General features: G+C 33.7%; 2 protein-coding genes across 7 annotated transcripts in view; both read left to right on the forward strand.

Annotated features, from left to right (window-relative positions):
- The window catches only part of LOC125051368 (coiled-coil domain-containing protein 6), an 87,449-nt gene extending 74,106 nt beyond the window's left edge, over positions 1-13,343 (forward strand). For all 6 annotated transcript variants that reach the window (XM_047651625.1, XM_047651627.1, XM_047651626.1 and 3 more), the window contains 7 exons: positions 6,990-7,204; positions 7,694-7,826; positions 8,226-8,356; positions 9,000-9,272; positions 9,573-9,872; positions 10,608-10,834; positions 11,194-13,343. In XM_047651625.1, coding sequence (XP_047507581.1) covers positions 6,990-7,204; positions 7,694-7,826; positions 8,226-8,356; positions 9,000-9,272; positions 9,573-9,872; positions 10,608-10,834; positions 11,194-11,395 — 1,481 coding nt within the window. In that variant the 3' untranslated portion in view covers positions 11,396-13,343. The remainder of the gene's footprint in view (positions 1-6,989; positions 7,205-7,693; positions 7,827-8,225; positions 8,357-8,999; positions 9,273-9,572; positions 9,873-10,607; positions 10,835-11,193) is intronic.
- A 4,753-nt stretch (positions 13,344-18,096) lies between these two features.
- On the forward strand, positions 18,097-27,253 carry LOC125051066 (phospholipase A1 VesT1.02-like). Its single transcript, XM_047651210.1, has 8 exons — positions 18,097-18,219; positions 18,676-18,730; positions 19,390-19,499; positions 20,332-20,489; positions 22,141-22,286; positions 23,065-23,291; positions 26,465-26,627; positions 27,171-27,253. Exons 1-8 carry the CDS (start codon positions 18,144-18,146, stop codon positions 27,238-27,240), a joined length of 1,005 nt encoding a protein of 334 aa, XP_047507166.1. The 5' UTR covers positions 18,097-18,143; the 3' UTR covers positions 27,241-27,253.
- Positions 27,254-27,479: the final 226 nt, after the last annotated feature.

Here is a 27,479-nt window from a genome sequence, read left to right on the forward strand (position 1 = left end):
TGACGGACGTTAAAACGAGGGTAAGCTTATATTTGTTGTAACGTCCCTTTAATGTTTAAATACTTATATGTGATTAATAACGATAATATGTTATCAGTCTTAGCTTAGTAGTTAATCGAGACTTAGGGTCAGGTTCAAAAACGAGACTTAAGCTAAGTCAACTCCCGAACGTCAAAATAGTTTGGATTTTTCGTGTCTGAATCTCACCCATAACCCTAAAACTTTGTTACCCGTTTGCGGAGCAATTTTTTTCTAAGCTCTGTGAATTAATCAATAAAGCAAATGTGTCTTTGCAATAAAATTGGTTGATACATAAACGTTTATTTAACAATAATTAATAATAATTAAGCCTCCTTGAAAAATTCATGGTCAGATGGAAAAACAGGGTAGCAAGGTGGAAAGGGCCACCAGGGAAAAGAAAGTCCACCTCTTGCACGGTTGGCGAGCTTAGGGAAGTTGTTGGGGAATATTGGGAGACAAATGCTCAAGAGAGAGAGATGGAGACGGAGGGGACCTATACTCTAAAATTTTAAGTGTTTATATTTTTTATAAAGATGTTTGTGACGTTTATATACTACTAGCTGACCCGGCATACATTGTTATGCCATGTATATTATTTCTTGGAAACATTTTTTTTCAATAAAAATAACTATTTACTATAGTATAAAACATAGGGGTTGATCGTAGAGGGGTGAAAATTAAGGGTTGCATGTATTTTTCTATGCTGTATCATAAAAATATAAAAACAAAAAAAGTTGTCTAAAAAATAAAATGTTAGGGACAACCCTTATCACTTGGGGGTATGAAAAATAGATAGCCGATTTTCAGACGTACTGAATATGCATATAAAATTTAATAAAAATCGGTTAAGCCGTTTCGAAGGATGGTAACTAACACTGTGACACGAGAATTTTATATATAAGATTAACTTTTGTCTTAAACACGTAGTATTTGATACAAATCACAAATCGCTGTAGGCCTAACGTATTTCTCAATAGCTGATAATTCGTGTATCCAGGTTTTATACGTGTTTTATCTACTAAATAGTCGGCTTTTAAGTATGTGCAAGTGCTATAGATTCACGAGTCGATCACGCCATGATTGATTCATAGCACGTTAATGTACCGTTACCCTACTATAAGTAGTCTTTGTAGAATACTCGTGAGATGCAATTATTTTGACGTAAACGGCAATTGTCATATACTGAACTTTTTGCGTATCATCGCAGGCCCGATTGCTATTATTGCTGCAATCATACAATACATTACAATAAAAAACTTAAACTTATATGTAATGTTTTTTATCTATACAATGCCTATAAAGTACTGTTTGAAGTTATACTTCTTTAGGCGCGTTATGAAAAATTTATGAGAGTGAAATTTTACGATGCGCGCGAGTAAAGGAACGGCAACGGACTTTTGGTTTAAAAAATAATTTATTTAAATCACCGTGACACAAACTTAACAGAATGAAGTTGCCCACGGAAGATGCTACGACATTGGACATAATTTAAAAATAACATTCGAATAATAATAGAATTTATGTTAGGTACCTACACTTAATGTAAGAGAATAATAATAAATATTTATTTATTTAATTTTTCAAATGTAAACTGAACTTTATTGACTATAATTACTCCTTATCCAGTCTTTGATTATTTAATTGTAATTAATTATTTGAATGCAATCAAAAACTATTTTTAATAATGCCAAAGAAGTATAACTTCTTACGCCCTTACATAAGTACACGCACCCTTTTTATTAATCATAATTTTAATTATAATTAGGTTTTTACCTTTGTAAGATTATGTTTCTACTCTCGGCGAGTAATGTGGTTATATGTTGCGCGTAAAGTTCGCAGTTTTTAGTTGGGAAAATATCGAAATTCTGCATACGAAACTGCGAAATACAGCAGCACTATCGAATTAAACAACTAACTTTACTTAATTTATTTAATACATGAATGTAAATTTCATAAAAAAAACTTATTACATTGTATAAAAAATTACCTCTTTCAGCACAATTTAAACAGAAATAGACAGAAACAATGTTGACGAGTTAATTAGACACTATTTTATGTATTAGAGGTTAATTTTATTAGCCTGATAAAGTGCGTAGAGTAGGAGATACTATAGTATTTTATACTAAATTGTATTAAACGGTATTTAATATTTACTGACATTCGAGTTCGTTGCACGTCTTAGCGTTGTAAGGTTTCCTATTATTAATATGTTTATGTGATCTTAATACAATTAAGAGATACACATTTACTTATGCATACACTTCGCTGACAGTCGAACAACCCATGAAGCCAAGACGACGGGTTGTTGTAGTGTATTAATTAATAACTTTCATCAGGCCAATTCGGACAGGCTAGGCCTAGGAGGCCATTGAGTCTGACCATGTATATGTCGCAGCCAACTTGCTTAATAAGCCGATCATTTAACAGCCTAGCCTCTTAACTAAACAGCGCCGTTTAACTAGCGGTCTGAAAGATAATCAGCCGTAGCCTTTGTAACAATATTTAATAAACTGGTTGGCTAATGCTTAGGCCATTCGTATGATAGAGTGAACGTGTGATAGAAATAAAAAAGGTGACACACCTGAAAGAAATACTTTAAAAATTTAATTGCTTGAGTCAGTCACAGCTAAATTCACATTATTATTGTCACTACACTCTTCCATTGTACTTGTTGTTTTTCATTAAACTTTGGAAAACACCATAAAAGTTGTGGCTTGCCGACACTATATTGGTAGTTTGAAGCGTTTCGTTTCGAGTTTGAGAGTAGCAGAAAGTGGAACTAAATTTAAATTATCAGTGAACAGGCTAGGCAAGTAAAGAAACGTCATCGATCCATGTATTTTGCCTAGCTGTTTGATCATCTGTCTGATTATCTTTAAGGCCGCTAGTTAAACGGCGCTGTTTAGTTAAGAGGCTAGGCAGTTAATTGAACGGCTTATATATATTATCGTAAAGAACAGATATGTGCGCATACAAATGCATTGAGTATTCCTCAGGGGGATGACATAATATATGTGCTATTTGAATGTATGATTCCCTACCTTTAAATCATAAAGAAATTCTATTAGATATTATGACTGCTATGAAAACAACCTACGCAATAACAAGCTTCGTAAATTATGGGATAATAGAAAATACATTTTTTCAAATAAATCATGACAGTAATAACACAGGTCAAGATAAATTGCCGAAAGTACCGGTGTGGGTTTGCTGGACAAAGTTAGGGTTGTTGCGTAACTATTTGCGTAACAAATTTAGTTATTGGTACGTAACACTATATGGTGTTTAACCGTTGTAACCGCTCGGTATACAAACATAACAGAAGAAGAATTTATTTATGAACATGTCTTAGATTATTGTTTAGTGCAAGTAATTTTAGCATCAGTAAGAAAACAAGATCTGATCTTTTTTAGGTTGCTAAAAACAGTTTTACAGTTCAAGCGTAATTTGAGTGAAATAAATGAAGATTATAATGGTTAACAAAAGTTGATATTTAAATAATTTCGTTAAGATTGACAGTGATATTAATTTGACTGTCATACAGCATGCAAAATCAAGAAAATTTCTGCAGGAATAAGGGCTACCTCAATAAAAAAAAATATCCTTTTTGTTTGATTACTTCATACTTTCTAATAATTTAGATTTATAACGCTAGATTTGCACATCCTTATGTCCTTGTTAATTTGATAACTCAACAATGCCGTGCTCCAAATTGCTGCCCACACACAGACTGCCCTACTGAGTCCAGAGGGTTCACTTAACTCACAATAAAACTGCTCATACATATTTATATCTTTAAAATACAAATCCTTATTAAATTGACAAATATATCGTTGTCTTTCGTTATTTTTTTAAACAAAATATTTACGTTTTTGTGTATTAAGAATGGTAGAAACCCCTTATTACCAACCAATAATTTAATCTATGGCCACTTTCTTTTTACCACAGTTTTTGAAATATGCCAACTTAATGTTAACTGTCTCTAAATATGCTTAATTGTTTTAATTCTTATTAAATAAAACTTACGCTAAAGATAAAAAAACCATTATTATAATAAATCTTACAACACGCTTTATATGTAATAATTAATTAAAACTGTCAAAATAAATAAAATTTGTCGGAATGACGTTTGCTTCATTTAGTATGTTGACGGAAATAGGATGTTGGTAAATGGTGCAGAACATCAACTAGGATAGTCAATGGAGCGCGTGGGAAACTGTCTATTTTTATAAAGACTCTGTGGTAGGGCTTTTTAAGTTTAGCTAATAGTTATGAATCAGTAACAAGGGTAATTAATTCGGATTTCTGAATTTGTTTCATTCATCATTGTTCTACATATGCATGCAGTGTGAGCCTCGTGGCTTGAGGGTGTGACTTTTGTCCCTGAACTTTCAAACCCCGGTCGTTGACCCTTTCTATGTGGGCATTTATGTAAATGTTTTTTGTACTATATATATTAGCTGAGACCGTAGTTTCCTTTACGTTATTTCGGTTTATATAGCCTTTATCGGTAAAAGGACTGTCCAACACACACAAAAAACATTTCAGACCTTAGATTCCAACAAACGGACGGATTCAAACAAACGGACTGATAAGCTAAACTAAACTGAGCTAAACTAAAATGAGCTAAACTAAAAAATGAGCTACCTAGCTAAAAAATGAGCTAAACTAAAAAATGAGCTAAAATAAAAAAATCGCTAAACTAAAACATGAGGTAAACTAAAAAATGAGCTAAACTAAAAAATGAGCTAAACTAAAAAATGAGCTAAACTAAAAAATTTGCTAAACTAAAAAAATAGCTGACTAAAAAATGAGCTAAACTAAAAAATTTGCTAAACTAAGAAATAGCTGACTAAAAAATGAGCTAAACTAAAAAATAAGCTAAACTAAAAAATGAGCTAAACTAAAAAATTTGCTAAACTAAAAAAATAGCTGACTAAAAAATGAGCTAAACTAAAAAATGAGCTAAACTAAAAAATTTGCTAAACTAAAAAAATAGCTGACTAAAAAAATCGCTAAACTAAAACATGAGGTAAACTAAAAAATTCGCTAAACTAAAACATGAGGTAAACTAAAAAATGAGCTAAACTAAAAAATTAACTAACTAAAAATAAGCTACCTATTCGTTAAAGAATACAGTTAAATTTTACTAGGGCACGCGTAATTTATTACGGGCCCTTGCGACGTAACCGAAGTGAAATCGAAAAACTATTTACGAATAATAATACGAATACTTTCAACCCACTAGATTCTACTTGTACCTTAAATGTAACGTCCGTTTTGGCCATAAATAGACTGATCCCACATTCTCGTACCCGTTATTCATTATCATACATGTTTCGTTTCCTAGATAGAGTTTGTAATTCTTCCAATACTGGTTATGTAATACGTCTAGACGACGACTACTTTCGTTATTTTAATTGGGCTATACATAATTTATTAAAATCTCTAATATCGTTTATGTGTTACATAAGTTTAAGGGTAACACAGACACACACACAGACCTAATCGAAAGTGCGAACTATATAACAAAATCCAATGTCTTCGATTGACATGAGTTAATACGAATGGGTAATATTATTAAGATTTTAAAGGCCGGCAACGCCTAAATGGTTGCGATGACTGGCCATTTTGGGCGTCCCGTAGGCTCGTTTGCCCCCCGGATACAGGGTATCCTAAAAAAAGAAACTTTTGTACAGTGCATCTATTACTCAGAGGAAACTATGAAATCACTAAAATAAGGACTGCAATCTTATCCTAAACATAACAATATTTGTTTAATAGTTAAACTATTTTTAGAGAATTTTTGTCAACATTGGCGAACCAACTTGCTTTGATAAAAACGTAAATAATAAAACTATACAGTTCGGATTCAAATATGTTTTAGTCTCTGAATCTTGTATAAAATGATCTATATTTTCAAGTGTGAAACACCAAAGTGAAATTGTATGGTATCATTTAACATCTCTCGTGTTGCCCCATTGGCCCATCCCATCATTAACGTGAGATCAGCTTGATAAGAGACGTATAAAGATTCACAACACTCTACTTCTGACGCGATAAGATCAACAATGAAATACGTTCTGTTGTATTGTTTTCTATTGTCTTTGTACCGTGTGAAATATATTGTGTAATTAAAAACAAACGGAGGAAATAGTTGTTGTTAAATAATGATCAAATACTTTTTGAGAGATATATAATATACTAGCTGGCCTGGCGAACATCGTAGCGCCTAACAGTCGATTCTTTATGTTTTTTAAATACTTATTCTGCTATTCGGGACACCGGTCTAGCTAAGATAAAAAAAAAGAAAGTTGATAAGACAACAAATACATACATTATGTCAAAAAATAAAAATTCACCTTTCCGGAACTCCTCCACTAATATTTGAACTTTATGATATGGTATTAAAGTTCAAATTGACTTTTAAGTATTATTACGAATATTTTGTATGGGAATATAGAAAAGTGTTGTTTTTAGACTTTTCACTCAATTTTTTTTAATTTTTCTCTCCGTAAGAATCATCCTCGTACTTCAAGGAATATTATAAAAAAAGAATCAGGGGGTGATAACGAAAGATTGGTCAGCATCTTTAGTCCAATGCACGTAATAGAGTACATAATATTACATTAGTTTGACAAAAAAAAATCGTTTCAGTGACACGATTTTTTTTGTCAGACAATTTTTTTTACGGGTATAATTATCATTAGGATTGTAAGAACCTGACTTGTCAAACGTGTTCACTGTTCAGTGATATTTCACTATTGTTGAACGTTTTAATATATTTATATGTGCTCCTATTTATAGTAGACATAATCAACTAACGAATGTCAAGGAGTATTTTTTTATTTGTTCTGTGTATCTAAATAAACCAAATTGGTCTAGGATATCGTCTTACCACAAAACATTATTGTACGTCTGACAGTATGGTAAAAAGAAAATTAAATATGATATTAATTTATTTATAGAACCACCGCGAGTAGCGACAGCGGTAGGGCCACGAGGCAAGCGGGCGCAGACGCCGCAGCAAGCTGCCAGATCGCCGCCCGCCCCGCAGCCTGCGCCTGCGCCAGCCCCCCTCATCCCGCTAACTGCTGCCTCCACGGAACAAGCAGACGCTTTGGCTCACGCCGCAAAAGGTGTCGAAGCCCTTGGTGTATTGGTGCAATACTTAGTGTTCCGAGTGAGTACTATGGCGTTTACATACACTTTTATTCATATCTTGCATAGAATTTCAAAACGTGAGGTTTTTGAAGTTATACTTATTTTGGCGCGTTAGGGGAAAATGATGTGAGTAAATTTTTACGATGCGCGCACACCGTCATAAATACCGAAACCCTGAAGTTAGCATAGTCAACATTTTAAAATAAAAATTGTCCATTTCTTTAATTTTTAACTTAAATTTTTCGTGATATTTATTTAAACTTTATTTAACTAAATATAAAACTTTCAATGTATTAAATACCTTTTTTTCTACTGTAAGTGTAGTTTTCTACAAACGTAGAATAAGGTGAAAGAAATAAAATTAAAAAGATTTTTATCTTGTTACGCCAAAGAAGTATAACTTCTAACGCGTGTACACGTGTTTTTTTTGTATAAGGGGTAACTCACTTCTTTCAACTTGCGAGAATTGGTCTATAGGGGTGATTTTTATAAGTAACAATGATTGCAGCTGGATGCACTAAACGGCAGCTCATGGCGGGTAGAAGCCGAGCGGTGGCGTGGCGTGGCAGCGGCAGAACGCAGCAGTGCTGCTCGCGCCGACCGCGACAGACAGCAGCGTGCGCAAAAGGACCTCGACACCAGTATGTATAATGACTTAATACTGAACAAAATGTCTTAAATGTTAAGACTTTGAACAAGCTGCCATTTAAATTTATGTTAAAGAAAATACTAATTTCAAATAATAATAATTATATTTTTATTATTTGTTTAATGGTATGCTTAATAGCAGTTATGTTAGCTAAGTTATTTTACACATAAATAATAATATCATGGAGTATAAATTAGTGTCAGTGCACGTTATTCCTAAAAATGTGGAAAAAATAGTCGGGAACAGAGGGTCTTCCCCTTAATAGAGACTGTAAGTAGTGTTATTGGACAGTTTCGTATATTAAATATCCTTTTTAGTAAATTAGGTTAGTTTTAAATTACCCATTTATAATAAAAGGAGTAAAAAATTAATAAAATATTTATTTATATAGTCGCAGAATGCCTGAGCAAGATCTCAGAGCTAGAGATGGAAGTATCTTCAAAGGAAGAGGCGAACGCTCGTTTACAAGCCACACATATAGAAGAGGTCTCGGCCTTGGCCAACGACGTTAAAGGACTGAAGGTTAGTTTTATTGTTTAAAGAAAAATAGGTTTAAATTGACTCAAGAATTTTCGTAAATATTTACGAGTATTACTGTAAATACGCAAAAAACAGCGGCTTATAGTTCATTATTTGTTATAAGTTATCGTCCTAGCGAACGATAGATAGGTGTTCAAGGATTTCTGAGTATTGTAAAGTCCTATTGTAGCCTATAATTTGACAGAACCCTAGAAAAACACTTTTTTGACGGATTTAAAGTTATCGTTTATTGAAAATTTACAATATTTTATATAATTTTACATAATTTTAAATTAATTAATTTTAAGTTATGTCAATAAAAGACAATACTATGACAGAACCCTTATAATTCCTAAGAATTACCCTATGTAGCCATACAAATTATAACAAACAATTCAAATAACAACTAAAAATCGTAACAAAAATGTTCTACATTTTCTTCAGTAATTGTATGTAAACAACACACACCGTACTCCTACAATAGAATCGACCACCGTCCAGCCTTTGTAGGGAGCTAACTTTTTAAGGACCTTGGACAAATTTTGTATTACAAAGGAGTTTCCGTTATTATATCTTAATAGTGCGTACGTTAATATGCGCCGAATTTTGATATTCAAAATATTGATATATAAAATAACATTTTCAGGACACTATTGATTCCCTAAAACATGAGGTAGCAGAGAGTAGGACGAGGCTACATGCCCACAGTGAGATTGAGCGTACACTACGTGCCCAGCTCGCTGCAGTGCGAGAAGATGTCGATCAGGGGCCGGGCACTCCGTATGCCTCTGGGGAAACAGGGAAGAAATATACCTGTGACGCGGCTTGTGACCCCATCTGCTGGGAGGCTGAAGAGTGTGAGCTGAGGATACAGGCTAACGAGGAATTGAGCAAGGACGCTACTGAATTAGCCGCAGAGGTAAGGTTTCACATTGATATCTTATCAGTAAGTTCTTTAAAAAAAATTATCAGCAAAACAGCGAAGTTTTTCGTTTTGATCTACTGACTTGATAATTGCTATAAGATAAATCTTTTAATAAAATCCATCCCATAATTAAAAACTACTAAACCGATTTTGATGTAATATGATGTTTAGATTTCAAAGTATATGGACAATGATGCTTAAGAAATAAGCACACACGTTTCAGCATATTCAATTGCAACCAAATTATGTCATAGGTCACCGTTCTTTTCTGAAGTCAGTTTGTATGTACCACAGGTTCGGTCTCTACGCTCGGTGGTAGAACTAAAGCAAGCAGAGGTCGCATCACTGCGGGATTCTCGCAGTGAGCTAGCAGCAGAGCGCGAACGGCGTGCCGCCGCCGAGCGTGACGCGGGCAGTGCCCGTCAAGCTGCAGAGGAATTACGCGAGCGTGGCGCTGCCAGGCAGCGAGAAGTCGATCGCCTTAGAGACGACAATCGCCGCTTAAGAGAAGTCGCTGCTCGTGATCGGGACCACGCCGCGCGTCTTCTGGCCCACAACGAAGAGCTCAGATACAAACTTCGACAGAAGTCACAGGTATGATTTAAGTATAAATACAAAATTAAAACAAATTTAAATAGTTTTGCCCCTGTGGCAGTGTACCTTGTTATTCTTTGACTTTTCTTAGCGATAGTCCAATAGATATTAAGGTTATTTTTGTTTGTTCTTCTTTTTTGAATTTATTTTTACCGAAGTGATCCTATAGCGTGCCCTCGGGGGCGATAACTTATCATCGTTATTTCGTGATGTAGCAAAAGCTGAGAACATCACTTTCTCCAAGGGACAGCAAAGTTTTAGTGTACCAACATAATATGTTTCCATATTTCTGTCCCTGTTTTGATCTTTACAATAAATCGAATTCATATCGGAAATTACAGAGCAAACATCAATTTATATATTAAAACTCGAAAACTGCTAAAATTATATTTTCAGTTATTTGCAGCTATAGTGCATCTCTGTGATTCCTGATATCTTAAATCAAGTTACTCATATTGTTATAAAACACAAAATGCATATTAAATTAGGTAAATTTGATATGGTGTCACAGAGGCGTAAAAATACCTTTAAATTTTATTTATTTTTATTTTTTATTATTTATTTCTCGGCACGAAACTTGCCCAGATTTAGTGTAATATATTGTTCGTGCATAAGATTTTAGTAGATAAAACATAAAATACCTCTACTAATGACACAGCCAACACATATTAATAAGAAAACAAATTAAAATGGTGTGAGTGCTAATAAATTTTTATAAAATATTTTCCCTTTCAGGTGGTCTCTCTGCTAGCGGGCGGTGCGTACGTAGAGCGCAGTGGGTCTCGTCCCCACACTTGTTCGTCCGGGGACTCATCCCCTCCCGCGTCTCCCCCCGCCTCCCCTTCTGGTTCCCCCTCGCCCTTAACGCCTCCGTTGCCCGCTGTCAAAGGAGTTGTGGAGAAACACGACTCTGTCAGTTGGGTGCTGGAGATAGAGGAGACGCCTGAGGAGATGGCTTCCAGGTACGGCTGATGCATGAATTATTGACTATTCTAACGTCTGTTTTATTATCGTATTTCAAAACTGTCAACTATACTATAATATATACTAAAACCGCCTTTCATTTACTTGTAACTTTCTCCAGGGAAACGTCTTGAATAACGTTTTGTTACAAAAGGATTTTGTCACTTATATAAAGATGTATTTAAACTTCTAAATACTAAAAACAAATCACTTATATCATTGAAAAAGGAATTTAGATCATTTTGCTATTCTATGTTTAACGTTACGTGCGATTATAACTGCGATAGAGTTTACTATACAAATATTAGTTTTTTTTCTATGATATATTTACTAATTTTATATTTCTTTCTTTCGGCAGACTGGCACGCAAATCATCTTTTCGTTCGTCGACATCCAGTGGCGTGAAGCGACGCGGGGAAGGCTCCCCTGCCCCCGCGTCCCCCGCCCCTAACGCGTCTAAACTTTTCCGGCCAGGTGACTTGGACTTCCCTCCCCCGCCCCCGCCACTTAAGGAAGCCGCCGGAGAGGCCATCTATATATACGACGAAGGTCATTACTGAACCGTTATTACCCGGCTCGAAGGACCATAACCACGGAGAGACTGATTCGTTTGGAAAGTCTACTTTACTCACGTATGATATGTTTTTGAACCTAACTAATGTTTAGGTGAACAGTTTGAGGATTGTGATCAATGAATACTTAAATACATAGACCAACGTTGTCTATTGAATGTCTGAAGGGAAATTGAGGGAAAATTTCTTGCCGGATTATCACTGGATTTATTGAAATATGGAAATGCTTAAACGTTTTTTTATCGAACTATTGGTGATTTATGTTCGCCGTCAGATTGCGATTGTTTAGTGTTACGGGTTGATTCCCTAAGCTGGAACTTTAGTTGTGAAAGGCTATATTTTAATGTTTCAATGCTTTCTCACATATATATATTGATCGGTACGTTTTGATATAAAATCGTCTCATTGCACCAATAAGACGTTTTAGTTTCATTTGGTCTGCATTTTCTGGGACGTGTATTTGCATGCATATTAATAAAACCTTAAGACAATTATTGTGAATCAGTAAGTGATTTAAGAGTGATCCAATATAGTCCGTATTCCACCGATATTAATAACGCGCTTTCTAGAAGCATATTTTACAAGTTTAATCGATAATTGTCGCGTATAGAGCTTCGATCTAATGAAAGTAAACCTTGTTTGTTTAATATTTGGTAAACGCGAGTACTACAAATATTGGTAATAAACGCATATTTATTACATTATGTATTTAACTAGACGAGTGCCTAATAGCAATTGTGGTCAATCTGAGACATGTAAACTGAACTGAATTTCATCATTGGAGTCGAGACAGAATACGAAATTCCACTCGACGTCCGTCCGTCTGGCAGTTTTTCCCGCGCACCACATTATTTATTTATTTATTTTCCTTATTTCCTATTATGTGAAACCAGCTGCCCACGAAAGTGTTTCTAAATCAATTCGACGTACTTATAATAAATAATAGGGTCCTTAGAGCGTACCAATTCTTAAAAGGCCGGCAACGCACTCGCGAGCCCTCTGGCATTGAGCGGCGGCGGCGGTATAACTTGACATCAGATGAGCCTCCTGCCCGTTTGCCCCCGGTTCTATAAAAAAAATGTTAACAAGTCGAGTTAAGTAAATAACGTAATATATTCGCTAAAGATATTTGTTGTTTGATATATGTAGTACTTTAATATCGAGTAACTTGCTGATATGAATTAAACAACTACAATTAATTCCCATATTTATAAAATCTCTGTATCGTACAACTTATCTGTCCCTCTTTATCATATCGTGAAAACAATTTAAGAGAAAGAGACACGCGACAATTAAAATTCGTTCGATTAAACTTATATTATCCACAGTAGACGGTATGACTTTATTGTCTTAAGGCATTTAATCAACCATTTGTAACAGTTATATTAATTACTATTAAATCTTCTCTCGACTCTTTCTTCCATTATATTAAACACTTCTAGTCTTATTTATCTTTGCTCTCGTACATCTCTTCTATTTATTGGTGCAATATCGTTTAAAATTGTTAATGATGTTATGTTAAGATAATGGAATATGCAATACGCCGTGCTCATATATTGTGGCAATGTTATTACGTTTAGGATTTCGTATTGTGTGTCCATTATTGTATATTATTATGATAGTTTATCTTGGTTGTTGGAATTGTTTTTATTTTCATGTACAAATAATGATTGAGAAATAGATGTAAGTAGTTTACGGATGTGTAGTACTGATTTTCACAATGTAGGCTATATTTATTTAAGATTTTTGATAAAACAATGAACCAAAGAGGCAGTCGGTCAGCTTCTCTCTTTGCTTTCGTTTGCATGTCATGTGCTTGTCAACTGTCAAGTTTATTTATTTTTAAGCTATGTATAAATAGTTTTACCATTCCAAATAATTTCATGATTAGGAGAGTATCTATTATGAAGGATTAAATAATAATATTACAATGTGACGATTTGTTTTATTCATCGCCGTAAATTATAAGAATTTATTAAGTAAGTGGCTTTTTTCCCTGAGATCGTAGGTTCGAACCTCGGCTGTGCATCAATATGGAATTTTTGTCTCACCGTACCTGTCGTACGGTGAAGGAAAACATCGTGAGGTAACTGGTATGCCTTACATTCAAAAAGTCAACGTATGGCAGACATAGAAAGCTGATCCAACCTACCTATAAGAAAAACAAATGATCACGATACAGATACATTAATCTGAGACCAAGACCTAAAAAGGTTGTAGCGCCACTAATTCTTTAGATTATTAGTTACAAAATGAAATGTATAAAAAAACGTATCTATAGAACGTGGACTCATGTTTCGTGGCTACGAAACTTATCGACAAAATAAGAATATGTATTTTCAGCCAAGATATATTATGAAATATCCTCTATTCAAAAGTATTGCAAGCCTCAAATTAGTATTGATTGAAGTGACAAAATATACTTAACTAAAAGTACATTAGGCCTAGGTTCGTATAAATTCCGTTTCCATTCAGAATTTACTACTGAAGGATGGAAGTCATTGACAGTAATTTATCAATTAGGACAATTATTCTAATTATTACGTCCGCGTGCCGACGCGGGCGTCCTGCGCAAGAGTTGACCGGTTGAACTATTATTAACCCATGCAAGATTTATGTATAGATAAATAAACAAGTATACAAATTAATACTAATTGCACTGTGTGTAATAAAAATGTAAACACACTTTACCAGTCAGCGACTGTATAGTTAAAACTTCCTATTTATTAATATTGAATATATATATTTTTTTTATTTTTTAATCCATCTGCAATCAGCCTCAGGGCTTTTATCAGATTTTATCAGAAATAATGGCAATTAGGGAACGAAAATCCAATATTTTGACGTGATAACGTCTTTAAAATCGTTTTAGTCGGGTGACATGTTCAGAAACTTGTGTCACACCAAAACCTCACGAGCGCGATCGCAGGTATAACGAGAGAGAGACGGACCGATCTCCCGTCTCATCTCGAGCGCTGCCAGTCATTCCGTGAATGTATGAAGAAAAATGTATATCATAGTCGAATAAGTAAACTTGTCATTTTACACCCGAAATTTATCATCAAAAGTGTGAATAAAACGATAGATGTAATTTAAAATTTGAAAAAATTGTTATCTTCATTAATTCCTTACTTCCCAAAAACTTATATCACCAATAAGACGTTATCACGTAAACATCTCGATCGTAAACCTACTTTACAAACAACCAATATTTTTTTTATTCCCTCCGTAATTCGTAAACTGTCAGACTGCGGCAAGTTTTGCCCTTTTCAGCCGATACACACTGTCCGTCGTTTCCAAGAGGCCCGAAGCTAGGGGGTTGACGTGTTGCTGAAGTCTCATTTTGTATCGCACGGTTGATCTTTTAATGTCTTCCTCGATACTGGCACTTCCCAAATATTCATGGACTTCAGCATTTCGTATTAACCACGGCGCACCGCTCATATTTCGCTTTTTGTTTTGATGAATAAATATGAGAATTTTTAATCAAAGATATAGATGATTATGAATTCATATAAAAAAGTTCGTTGGTTTATAAATTAACAGAATTATAAGATACTAGCCGATCCGGCAAACGTCGTTTTGCCATGTATATCATTTATAATGAAAAAATAGGGGTTGATCGTAGAGGGTTGAAAATTAGGGGTTGTATGTATTTTTTAATTCTGTAACATAAAAAAAATAAAAAATAAAATTTTATCTATTAATAAAAAAATAAAAATTAGGGGTGGACTACCCTTAACATCTGGCGGGCTGATTTGTGAATCTAAACCATTCCCAGATCCCCTTGAACACACACAAAAAATTTCATCAAAATCGGTCCAGTCGTTTAGGAGGAGTTCAGTCACATACACACGCACACAAGAAATATATATATTAAGATTAATTACTTAAAATACTAATTCATCTGCTTCAATCAATATTTAATCATATGTTAAACCATTTCATGAAATAAACGTCGACCCGTACACGACGTTTTATATTGTGTCCCTATTCAAACAGAATTGAGTTTTAGAGAACCTGGGAAAGGTAGAGTCCAAATAACATTGTACTTTAAGGTAATTGAAAAGCCAAATAAATTACGTTTGCAAAGAAATAGAAATTCTGTCCGCGTCTTTCAAAATAGTGAAAAGGACGCATAAGGCTCTTTTCTAAACGGGTTTCTTTGTATTAGATTGAAGAGCTATACCAATTACGGGCCCCTCTTTCCCGCAATTATAAACCAAGTGTATATTTTTCGTAGATTTAAACAATATTCATCGGCAGAAAATGAATTCAATTGCTGTCAAACTACCGCTACGCACAGGAGTTAGATATATCAATATTTCCATACTGAAGCCACTAGAGTTATGTACTTCGTTGGCAACTTTGATTACTAAGGTCACGTAAAATTTCACAAAATGGTTTTTAATATCCAACTAAGACCTACAACACGCCACTATAGCGCTTCCTAATTCAAAAGCAATTACATTTTACTATACTACAGTATAATTTATAATAGCAAAGTTTCATTCCAAAATATACTTCTAATATATAAAATTCTCGTGTCGCGGTGTTTGTAGTTAAACTCCTCCGAAACGGCTTGACCGATTCTCATGAAATTTTGTGTGCATATTGGGTATGTCTCAGAATCGGACAACATCTATTTTTCATCCCCCTAAATGTTAAGGGTAGTCCACCCCTATTTTTTTTTTAAATTTTTAGATAAATATTTTATTTTTTTATGATACTCCTAATTTTCACCCCTCTACAATCAACCCCTATTTTTTATTACAAACGATATACATGGCAAAACGACGTTTGCCAGGTCAGCTAGTAATAATATATTATGTAGCTTCCAAAAATAATCGGCATTCAATTGTTTGTTATATTGCTCTTAAATATACACATTTCTCAACAAAACTGGCTTAATGGCAGCGTATTTACTTCATTAGTAAATATTACGAGCTTGTTAACGTACTATGAAATATTAGCCCATACATAATAAAATTATCTTATTAGCTAAATGTATCTATAACTTAATAATTAACAATTTTAAGATAGGACATAGCAATAAAATCTAGACCTGAGGTCGAGCTGTTTGAGCTGTCTGTATTCTGAAATAATCATAAGTAGTATTGTATGTAGAAGTAAGTTAATAAGTATACAAAAGTTACTTTAATTAATATTTTGCCTATTTACAAATGCTATTCCTAAAAAACAACAAATGAAACAGAGTCGAATATTTGTTTTATTTAATAACACCTGCTTTATGCCCATTGCCATCATAGCTTGAAGACACGATTGCTTGCGATCCCCGTCAAAACAATAAAAGATTTAAAGGGATTGGCTAATCACTAAGTATTAAAACTGCAATGGGGAAGTTTCGCCGCTAGTGAAGAAACAAATTTGTTAGTAATATAGTAAAAAGTTGCTGCGTTTATGGAAGGACCGGAACATTTCAGACTCTGGTATTTATTATCCTCTACGGCGCAGAAACTTGGACAATACTAACATCAGAAAGGAACTAAGACGTTTATAGGTAAAAATTCGGTTTCCGACACTTGGTTACCCTGAGTTTTTTTAGACAGAAAATATAGAAAAACTTATCGTGACTGGTAGAGGAGGGCACCCGATTTAGATCTCAGAGCGACTGGACTGATCAAGTAAACAGGTCTTACTGTCACAGAGGTTTGCCGAAGCCAGAGAGGAGTGGAGGATGTTGTGCGGCTCCACTAACACGACCTTCAGAAATGAAGAGCGCGCCTGAAGAAGTAAAAATAACACACATCTATATATATAAAAATGAAACCCGTTTTCCGTTGTCACGACATAACATGAAAACGGTTTGACCGATTTGGCCAATTTTTTTTAAATAATATTCTTTGAAGTACGAGGATGGTTCTTACGGAGAGAAAAATTAAAAAAATTGAGTGAAAAAGTCTTGTCTTATCAACTTTCTTTTTTTTATCTTAGCTAGACCCGTGTCCCGAATAGCAGAATAAGTATTTCTGTTAGGCAGTACGATGTTCGCCAGGCCAGCTAGTATATAATAAAAATATATCTTAAACTAGCTGGCCTGGCGAACATCGTACCGCCTAACAGTCGATTCTTTATTTTTTTTAAATACTTATTCTACTATTCGGGACACCGGTCTAGCTAGTAAGATAAAAAAAAAAGTTGATAAGACAACAAATACATTATGTCAAAAAATAAAAATTTACCTTCCCGGAACCCCTCCACTAACACTTGAACTTTATGGTATGGTATTAAAGTTCAAATTGACTTTTAAGTATTATTACGAATATTTTGTATGGGAATATAGAAAAGTGTTGTTTTTAGACTTTTTCCACACAATTTTTTTTAATTTTTCTCTCCGTAAGAACCATCCTCGTACTTCAAAGAATATTATAAAAAAATAATTGGCCAAATTGGTCCAGGCGTTGTTGAGTTATGCGCTTACCAACACATTTTGCGATTAATTTTTATATTATAGATAGCTAAATATTACGTCTGAATCCATCCAGAAATCTCCTAATAATTATTTTTTCTGTGAAATTTAAATTGTATTTTCTTTTACAAATTTGGCAAAGGTCATCTAGACTCTGCGTCTACTTCAACCCAGTTATCAGGTAATAAAATGCGCTGTAGATTAGTACGAATTGAATAATGTCAAATCCTAAACAAATAAAGATAATTCGGCGGTGTCAAGGAGACTAACATAAGGACACAACGCTATCAGCCCCTATATAAACTTATGGAAACACGAATTCCAACAAAAAATCGCAAAATGGTCAGCAGTGTGGTTGCGTTTGTATTTTCGCTATTAATTGGTAAGTAATAATCAAATATATTAAAACTAGCGTTTGTCCTCGCTTTTACATAGGTCACTAATAATATGAAAAGTCTATAACTAAGTAAAAGATATTAAATAATATATAGAAGCGAATTTGTTTTTTACCACGTTGAAATTATTATACGAAAATATGACAAGGTTTTATTTAATTTATATATTGACTACTGCATTAAAATCTATTGAGTAGTTTGAAAGAAAAAAGTGTAGACACGATATTCTTCTATACTATGACTTAAAACCAAAATGTAACGGGTTTATTTCCAGTTTTACAACTTTCTTAAATGCGACATGAAAAAGAAATAAGATATAAATAAATTCTTTGAGAATGAAACATTCGATCTGTTTCGCAATATTTAAAATAAACAATATTTAATACAAATTTGGAGTATTAAAAATTAAACCGAAAGTTGCTAATGTGCTGTTTTCTTTTTAGTTGTGGGTTCGGCCGCGGACGGCGAAGATAAAGACGCTAAAATAAGGTTTTACAGGTAATCATTTTAACTTTTCCGAGTTTTTGAGTATTAAGATAATATATATATTTGAGTATTAAGATTTATGCTTCCAAGCACGTGTATTTTCAATTATTTGTTTTAATTACTGGGTAACTAAGGTCCATATTTTAATTCCCAAGTCACAACCTCAGTAGAAAAAATGGTTAAGAGCTCTTGAAACTATATTTAAATTTTATTGACGGTCGGACCTAAAAAACAACGCAATGATTCTTTAGATACATGGAAAATCTACGTTTCATCATAATGGGTTTAGCAATTTTTCTGATATGGGTTTATGTATTTATTTATTATTTATTTATTTAGTTTATATACGTAGTACCTACTCGTACGTGTATACTATGTATAGGTAGATAAATAATGTGGATTTATCTACCTATACATAGTAGTCTTGATTTAGCCCCAATAAGACGCCATGGGTGAACCACTAGGCGAACCCCAAACTAGGCGTTAAACAGCAGTAATTTGTAAATAAAGATTGCCATGCCAAAGACAAGGACTTATTATCAATTCTGCTAAACCTATGTTAGTGTTTAACTGGTCTATGGCAAATATTTTGCAAATTCCGAAAAAATACTACGTCATAAACCTACTTAGCAATAACTGGTATATGATAATATAGTTACTTGGTTTTTCAGAACGATCGATGACTTTGAAGAAATACCGTTAATTTCGTTGCAAAATATGTTTAATTCATCCTGGTACAACTCTACTAGGAGTACAATTATTTTCTGCCATGGTTTTACAGGTAAATATAATTTTATAAGTAAGCAAGTAGTACATGACAAGGTATTGTAGAATAGAAGATCACCTATCATGGGCGCTTGCAACGCGGCTTACAAGTGCGTTGTGTCAGTGTGAATGGGTTGATCTTAATTCGATACAAATATAGGAGTTATTTTGCTATTTAGTAATGATAATAAACCAGTACTTAAAACCCTTTTTCTTTCTTTGATTATTTTTATTTATATATACTAGCAGCTGATCCGACATATAGATTTAGAATTTTGGATTTTGGAGTTTGCTGTATACATGTTATTGTTATTGGTCGTTTAAAGCTACGAATTATTCCAAATTCAAAATTTGCCCATAGTATGTAAGTTATTGCTTCTCATTACAATGAGCGTTTTATTTGTGTATATCGCTGAATCTGTATACGTATTAGTAAGACATTTGAATCGATGTACTCGTAGGTATGTTTCATTATAGAGGTATACATAAGAAAACCATTAACTTTTTCAATTTTAGAACTCTTTGGTAACCTAATGCAGTCATTTGTCATTTGTTTTTGTGAACTGGCGGAAAATCTAAAACTCTTGTTACATGTGAAAATGAACCTAACGCGAAAAAAATTTCGGTCAATGATTTATTAGGACATTCGTTGGCTTACTCAATAACAAAGCTATAGCTATACTACTGTATACCGTAATATATTTTTCACTAAACATATACTGTGCTTACTTAAATATTAATCAGCCCACGTGTACTTGTACCGCATTGACCAAGACTATTCCAAAAGGACACAAGTTGAATCGATTTCAATTTTCGTAGTAAAATCGCTGTAAAATTGTGCCCTGCAGGTTTCCCGACCGGTCCAGCGGTACTAGGCGTAATGAGAGCGTATCTGGAACAAGGTGAAAGTAACGTAGCACTTCTCAATTGGGAGCATTTGGCAGCAAACTCATTGTCCACTATTCCCAGCTCTTATATCAACTGGGCTGTGCCTAATGCTCGGCAGGTGAATATTTTCAGAGATTATTTTCATACAAATTGATTTTAAGTCAATCAATAAGTCAATTCTTATATTATTTGTAGTGATAAAATAAAAGAAGTCCCTTTAGGTAAGGTTCCGAAGATACTGGCAGCGTTCCCCCATTGAATATCTAGACTAATTCTTTGTCCGAGGTAGCTGCCAGCTGTTCAGTATCCTGTAATGTCGACTAACCTTTTAGCTATTTCCTTAAAAGGACCCACCGACAAAAGGTCTCGACACCGAATGGGAGAAAATCATATTCGGAGCCTAGACCCTTGTATTTGCTTAAAACGGACGCAATAAAAATAGACGGTAGGATTGGTCTCCTTTTGACAAACTATAAATGTTAGATATTTACTGAATTTTGTTTGTCCTTGTAGTGTTTCATTAAAATGTATTAACATTTATTAAGACTAATAGCCTGTTAATAAACGTATAGTTTAAACCTTAATGCCAAGCCAAGTCAAGCCTGTGGTCGGGCATTCGAGCCCCGGCTGTGTCATTGAATTTTTCTTTCTATGTCCGCATACCCGCACAAACAGGCTTAATAACTAACATGTGTCAGGCACAGAATACAAAGAAGAAGCCAAGAATCATAGGACTGACTCTGTGTCTCTATATATGTAATGAATATAACCGTAAAATATAATATCTAATTTTCAAAATTCCATTATCAGTCCGAAAAAGATATTAATGACGTCACCAAATTGAACCTTTACCTAATTAAATTAACATAATTTATATATTTCTTTTAATTGATTAGGAAATATTTTTGAATGGCAACACATAATTGTATTATTAAAAATGGCGTTCGCATCGCACAGTGATTGAACAATCAATAGTTAGCAGACAAACAAAGTTAATTGGACAAAACAGGATTTTGGAATAGGACAAGCGTATGATTGCTTTTAAAAAAGATAAATTTTAAACCTAGCTTAGCGTCAGGCTTACGAGAGAAGGTTTTAGGGGAAATTCATTCCCGTATAAACTATAGTTATCAAAGAGCTGTTAAATTTTGTGTCAATACTTTGAATATATTTCTTAAAGTTCTTACGTTATTAATGTTTATTCAACGATAATAAAACCTAACATATTTTCTTATAGGGAGTAATATCGGACACGTTTTGAAAAGATTTTTATTTTTGTTCGTAATGAATAAAGTCAAAATTTTGGCCGTATTACAAAATTCTTTTATCGTTAGAATGCAATATTATCCTTGAGTAACATATCCTATATTTATTTTCAAAATATATAATATATTTTAGTCCTGCAATTGGACTAATATGCTGGGAATAAGGGGCTATATTTTATATAATTCATCGACACATAACTAATTACGTTAATAAGTACGATAATAATAATAAGTACGATCTTTCAAATTTAGTTATAGTAATAATTTACACTTATATAGTTGCTATATATCTATAGCTCCAGCCGTGTGAAGCCGGCAAATTAAGTTACCTTTTTAAGTCGCCGATAGATAAATTGTAATAAATTAAAAACCATAAAAAACATAATGTAAAATAGTACGGTTTGAAGAATTTCGAAGAGTAGTTTTGACGTTTTTCTATAGAAAAGTTTATGACTCACAGTAATATGAACTAGATTTAATAATAAATAATAATTCTGTGTATAGTTAGGTGTAAGATTGGCTGCGGCTCTGGGCAAACTGTCGGGCATCGTGGACTTTAGCAGGCTGTATTTAATTGGGCATTCTCTTGGAGCACACGTCTTTGGAATTGCGGGAAACAATTTAAGGCTTAATGGAATTCTTTTGCCGTGGTAAGTGTACAATACTAGGAAACATTTAACTATAGAAATTACGGTTAATAATTTTATATTGATAATCGTGATGGTTGTGTGTAATTTAATTTTCTTGCAAATAACTTGATTTTGAGAAAATGAAAAATGTCGAGACAGATGTGCGATCTTATTATTTATTATAATAAGTTTATTGTATATGAGCAGTGTTGGCCTAGTGGCTTCAGCGTGCGACTCTCATACTTGAGGTCGTATTTTCGATACCCGGCCGTGCACTAATGGATTTCTTTCTATGTGCGCATTTAACATTTGCTCGAACGGTGAAGGAAAACATCGTGAGGAAACCGACATGTCTTAGACCCAAAAAGTCGACGGCGTGTGTCACGCACTGGAGGCTGATCACCTACTTGCCTATTAGATTTAAAAATGAAACAGATTCTGAATTGTAGCGACACTGATTTATTTTTTATTTTATAAGTTTATTGTATATTGCGAGTGGTTGTAGTACCAGTGAAATTTCATAAAAGATAGAAATGTGGTGAAAGAATGGTGTACTGTTTTTCCAATATACTTAAACAATATAATCAGCGGACGGAAACTATATGTATGACGTCATTAAATGCATAGTAGCCGCAGATTGCCGTCTATAAATATGCTTTTTTTTGGAGCCTGATGTTTAGTGATACCGCTCATGGACACTATCAATGCCAAAGGGCTCACGAGTGCGTTGCCGGCCTTTTAAGAATGGCTTCTAAACAAGAAATATCAAATAGTTACTAAACACCTAATCACATTGTAGGATTGTTGGATTGGACCCAGCGGCTCTTGGATTTGAAAATAAAGCTCCTTCCATGCGATTGAACCCTGGCTCAGCTAAGCTAGTTACCGTGATTCATTCAGACCCAAGCAAATATGGATCAAAGCAGCAACTCGGAACTGTTGACTTCTGGCCGAATTACAAAGGAATAGGACACGTCAGGCAGCCAGGGTGTGGAGACAAACCATCTTCCGTGTTTTCACCAGAGGGTAAGAATACAAACATTTTTAAAAATCTAAGCAAAGGACGGGTTATTAATGGTTTATTTCTCGGTCGATTTTGATGTTTTGATAGACTGTTCGGGAGGTGGTCATTGTTTAATTTTGTTATACAGAGGGCACAAAATATACATTTGAAAGACATTTTCTTTATATAAATTAGTACCTATAATTTATATACACAGTGGAATCTCTGTAACTCCAATCTTTATTATACTTATATAACTCGAAAAAAATTGACATTCCCTTCCGCTGAACCCCTAAATACGCGATATCTCGAATTATTTAGACTTTATAACTCGAACAAAATGTTATTTCCCTACAAAGTAGGTATTGATAATACATATTTTAACTCTATTACTTAAATTTAAAAAACGGAGACTCCGTAAGTTAGTAAAATATAATGACGTCTTACTTGGAATTCACCAAAATAATATCAAACAAATTCAAATTATCTATTCGGGTTCGGGGCTTCTAATCTATTGTCTTTGTCTTGTACACGTTCATAAAAAATTTATATGTACTTCTAAACTTAAGTTGAATTGTTATTCAAGTCTACAAATCGAAAAATACCCTTAGAAATCGCGCCGAAATGTCGAAATTTCAGCATTTAAGTCGAAAACTCGCTAACTCGATTTTTTGCCATTTCCCATGACATTCGAGTTATAGAGATTTCACTGTATTTATATATAAATATGTTTAAAATATCATTATAGCCTAGCCCGTTGCTCGATTTTAACAAATAGTGTAGCAAGTTCTATGCAATATATTAGACCATAAATATGCTCCCAAAATACCCTGCTGGGAAGCGACTACTCTACGAAGCCATAATTCAAAACAGCTTAAATAATACTTTATTTATGTAGTTAACTATGGTTAATTTTCCACGATATGAACAATATATACATATATATATTTGAACAGTATAGTTATAGGGATACTGTTGCTGTTTTAGGTCTCCAGTCAGGTCATAATGCCAAGTATATATAATATATTGCGCACCTAAAAAGGATACTTCGTAAACTAAAACCAAGGGGGAACTTGGTAGGAAAATGATAGTGCCTACCTCATATAATGATGATTATCATTATATCATTATTATCATATAATGATGACTTCATAAGTAATCATAACAATGAAATATACAGTATTTACAATTTTCTTAACCTACATAGTAATAATGAAAATAATTTAAAAATTTAATAAAAAAATTTTGGTCCCTGTGGCAGTGTAGGTACCTTTAACGCTGGCAGCATTTCCTCGCTGTATTGCGGTACTTATTCGTTGAGCGAGGAAATCACCAGCTCTGGGGTCACCAATAGTGGTACTCCAAAGGGAACAAAATTGAATTTGGAGGAAAGATATTTAATTTTATCGTGTTTTTTACAATGATACGAAACTTTATATTTTAAAGTGACCAGATTCCTTACTATGCAACTTCCAATAGCGATTCCGACAGCAATCTTGATCCCAATAATGAGTTATTCTTTCGCACGATCCGCCTCTGATATTGAGAGAACTAAATCCAACTACTGGCGCTCTCCCGGCTGGACATATTTTTTAAATAGCGTAAATAAATATCGTTTAATATAACGTATAATATGACTTTTGGATAAGGTTACTAATATATAGCATTTTATTATTACACTAATAATATAATTTCTTTCCTTTAATAAATTATTTTTTGAATAGTTTCAGTATTCTAATATATTTACATACAAATCAAATAGATTATAATTTAAAGTCACGTTAAAACAAATACTTAGAATAGAGGAAATGACATGCCAATTACCTAACGCACCAGGGGATTACCGGCGCTTCGACTATGAAAAGTAATCACAATTTATGAATTCATTTTACTTCAAAAGTTCTTTAAATCATTCGAAAACATTTTGACGGTAATATGTCACATTAATGAAAGAACTTTACATTGAAACAAAAGCTTTAAACAGCTGAGTCTTGAATTAATTTTATTTTCAAAGATGTTATGACAATATAAAGATACTAGTGGACCCGACAGACGTTGTCCTGCATGATATTTCAAGCAATTAGTAAAGCAAAGTATGAAAGTACCGACTGCAGCGCCATCTGGAGGGCTGATGAATCTAAACCATTCCCAGATCCCCTTGAACACACACAAAAAATTTCATCAAAATCGGTCCAGTCATTTGAGAGAGATATATACAATTCTTCAGTGACATACACACTCACAGAAGAATTATATATATAAAGAAGATAATGGCTATATCTATGATTGTTGGGTGCAAAAGAAGTTCCTTAGAAACCTATATAAAAGAAGATACAACTTCCTTCCTTACCCTACTTAGTTCTTGGATTTAAGGGTATGATTCACTAGAACTTCGTAGGGATTTAGCTAAGATTATGGACCTGTATGTTCCGGACAATTATCACCGCTGCCGGAAACATTTGCTGTATATTCGACTCGCACTGTACAGCGTCAACAAGCTCCCATTCCCAGATTACTCTCGCAGCTCAATAGATGTCTCGACTATTCGCCGGAGAGTGACCTCTATGTGAAGTATGGGGGTATTATACTATGATTTAGAAATATACTTAGAAAACATTACTAGATTGCAAAAGGTTTTCTGTTAGTGTACGGTTTTCAACCGTACAAGTATTGCAATGTAAATGACACCATGCAATATGATTTGCTTGTGTGTTCATTTTCATTATATCTTATTATATTCACTTAAGTTAGTTGGCATTCAGACCTCGTACCGGGCGCGACTCTTATCCCAATCTCATCTCACCCACTAGTTTAGTCCATTGCTCATCAAATAAATAATTATCCCTTTAAATATCTTAATAATTTATCCCAACCCCGAACAGTTCGTTTTATAAAAAATACTTAATTGTATAATAGTTTTATAATATTTTTAGTTGAGATTTGGCCATGTATAAATAAAATATATAAACTGTGTTAATGGTTAAGCGTGCGCAAAAACTCTTCCTAACCTTGTCATGGATAAATTACTTATGTGCTTTCAAACGAAAAGAGTTTTTAATAATGCAAAGATAGTCTTAGTATGTATAATGTGTTAGAGCGTCTTGATCATAGTCTAAAATTAAAATTCGTGTATAATTTAATCCTATCAGCCCTGCCGTTGGTAAATAAACTATCGCTAAATGCAATATTTTTCCAGACCTCTGCAGTCATCACAGAAGTTGGGAGTTGTTTATTGACGCAATAAAGCATCCAGGGACAATCATCGGATCACACGCCAGGAATTTTAAAATTTGGAAACGGTATTCTCACGCCCAACGCGCCGCCACCACTATGTCCATTGAGACATATAAGAAAAATGCGTAATTATTTTTTATACATTTTACAAAATTAATAGCGTAATTTTGTCTTTAATTTATGGTGGTACTATATTTTTCAATCTTAAAATTGTAAGGAAAAGCAGATCAAATTTAGGAGTGCAGTGTTGGCCTAGTGGCTTCGATTGTTATCCCTGAGGTCGTAGGTTCGAAACTGGCTGCACCAATGGACTTTCTGTCTATGTGCGCATTTAACACTCACTTGTACGGTGAAGAAAAACATCGTTAGGAAAGAGGCATGCATTTTTAAGACCCAAAAGTCGACGCCGCGTGTCAGATACATGCTAATCACCTATTTCGTGATCATTTAGCAATAAGCAGTAAGTCATAAAAAGGTTGTAGCGCCACTGTTTTTTTTTAAATCACATTTAAAACAATTCTAGTTATTATTTATTATATTCTTAGTTCTTTTTTAAGGTTTAAAACGAACAAAGTAAATGGCTGGTGGCTTACATTTGAGACCTTTTCATAAGAAATAATTAAGTAGATAATGATCGTCACATATAAATATTGTGCTCTTCTTTTCAGGATACCAGGAAACTATTACCTCGTTACAAATGCTCAATCACCCTATGGTTTAGGTGAAAATGGATTATAAATTATTAATTCATAAATATTCAAGTTACTAAATTGATTTTTGATCTCTGTTGACAGACATCATGTAGTTATTATAAATAATAGACAATAAATAAATGAGTTTAAGAAAATTTGGCTTTCATTCAGTATAACGGAACTTTGGAATCTATAAACGATTGAACTTAATAATTCAAAGGACTTATTTGAAATTGTTTGTTAGAGATGAACACAAACTGTATACAAAACTATTTACAATATATA

Source organism: Pieris napi, chromosome 7 (assembly GCF_905475465.1).
Source record: "Pieris napi chromosome 7, ilPieNapi1.2, whole genome shotgun sequence".
Lineage (NCBI taxonomy): Eukaryota > Metazoa > Arthropoda > Insecta > Lepidoptera > Pieridae > Pieris > Pieris napi.

Coding starts and splice junctions, on each gene's coding strand:
- LOC125051066 (XM_047651210.1), top strand. CDS start 18,144: ATGGAAACACGAATTCCAACAAAAAATCGCAAAATGGTCAGCAGTGTG. Junction 22,287..23,064: donor AATGGAATTCTTTTGCCGTG/GTAAGTGTACAA, acceptor ATCACATTGTAG/GATTGTTGGATTGGACCCAG. Junction 26,628..27,170: donor GAGACATATAAGAAAAATGC/GTAATTATTTTT, acceptor TCTTCTTTTCAG/GATACCAGGAAACTATTACC.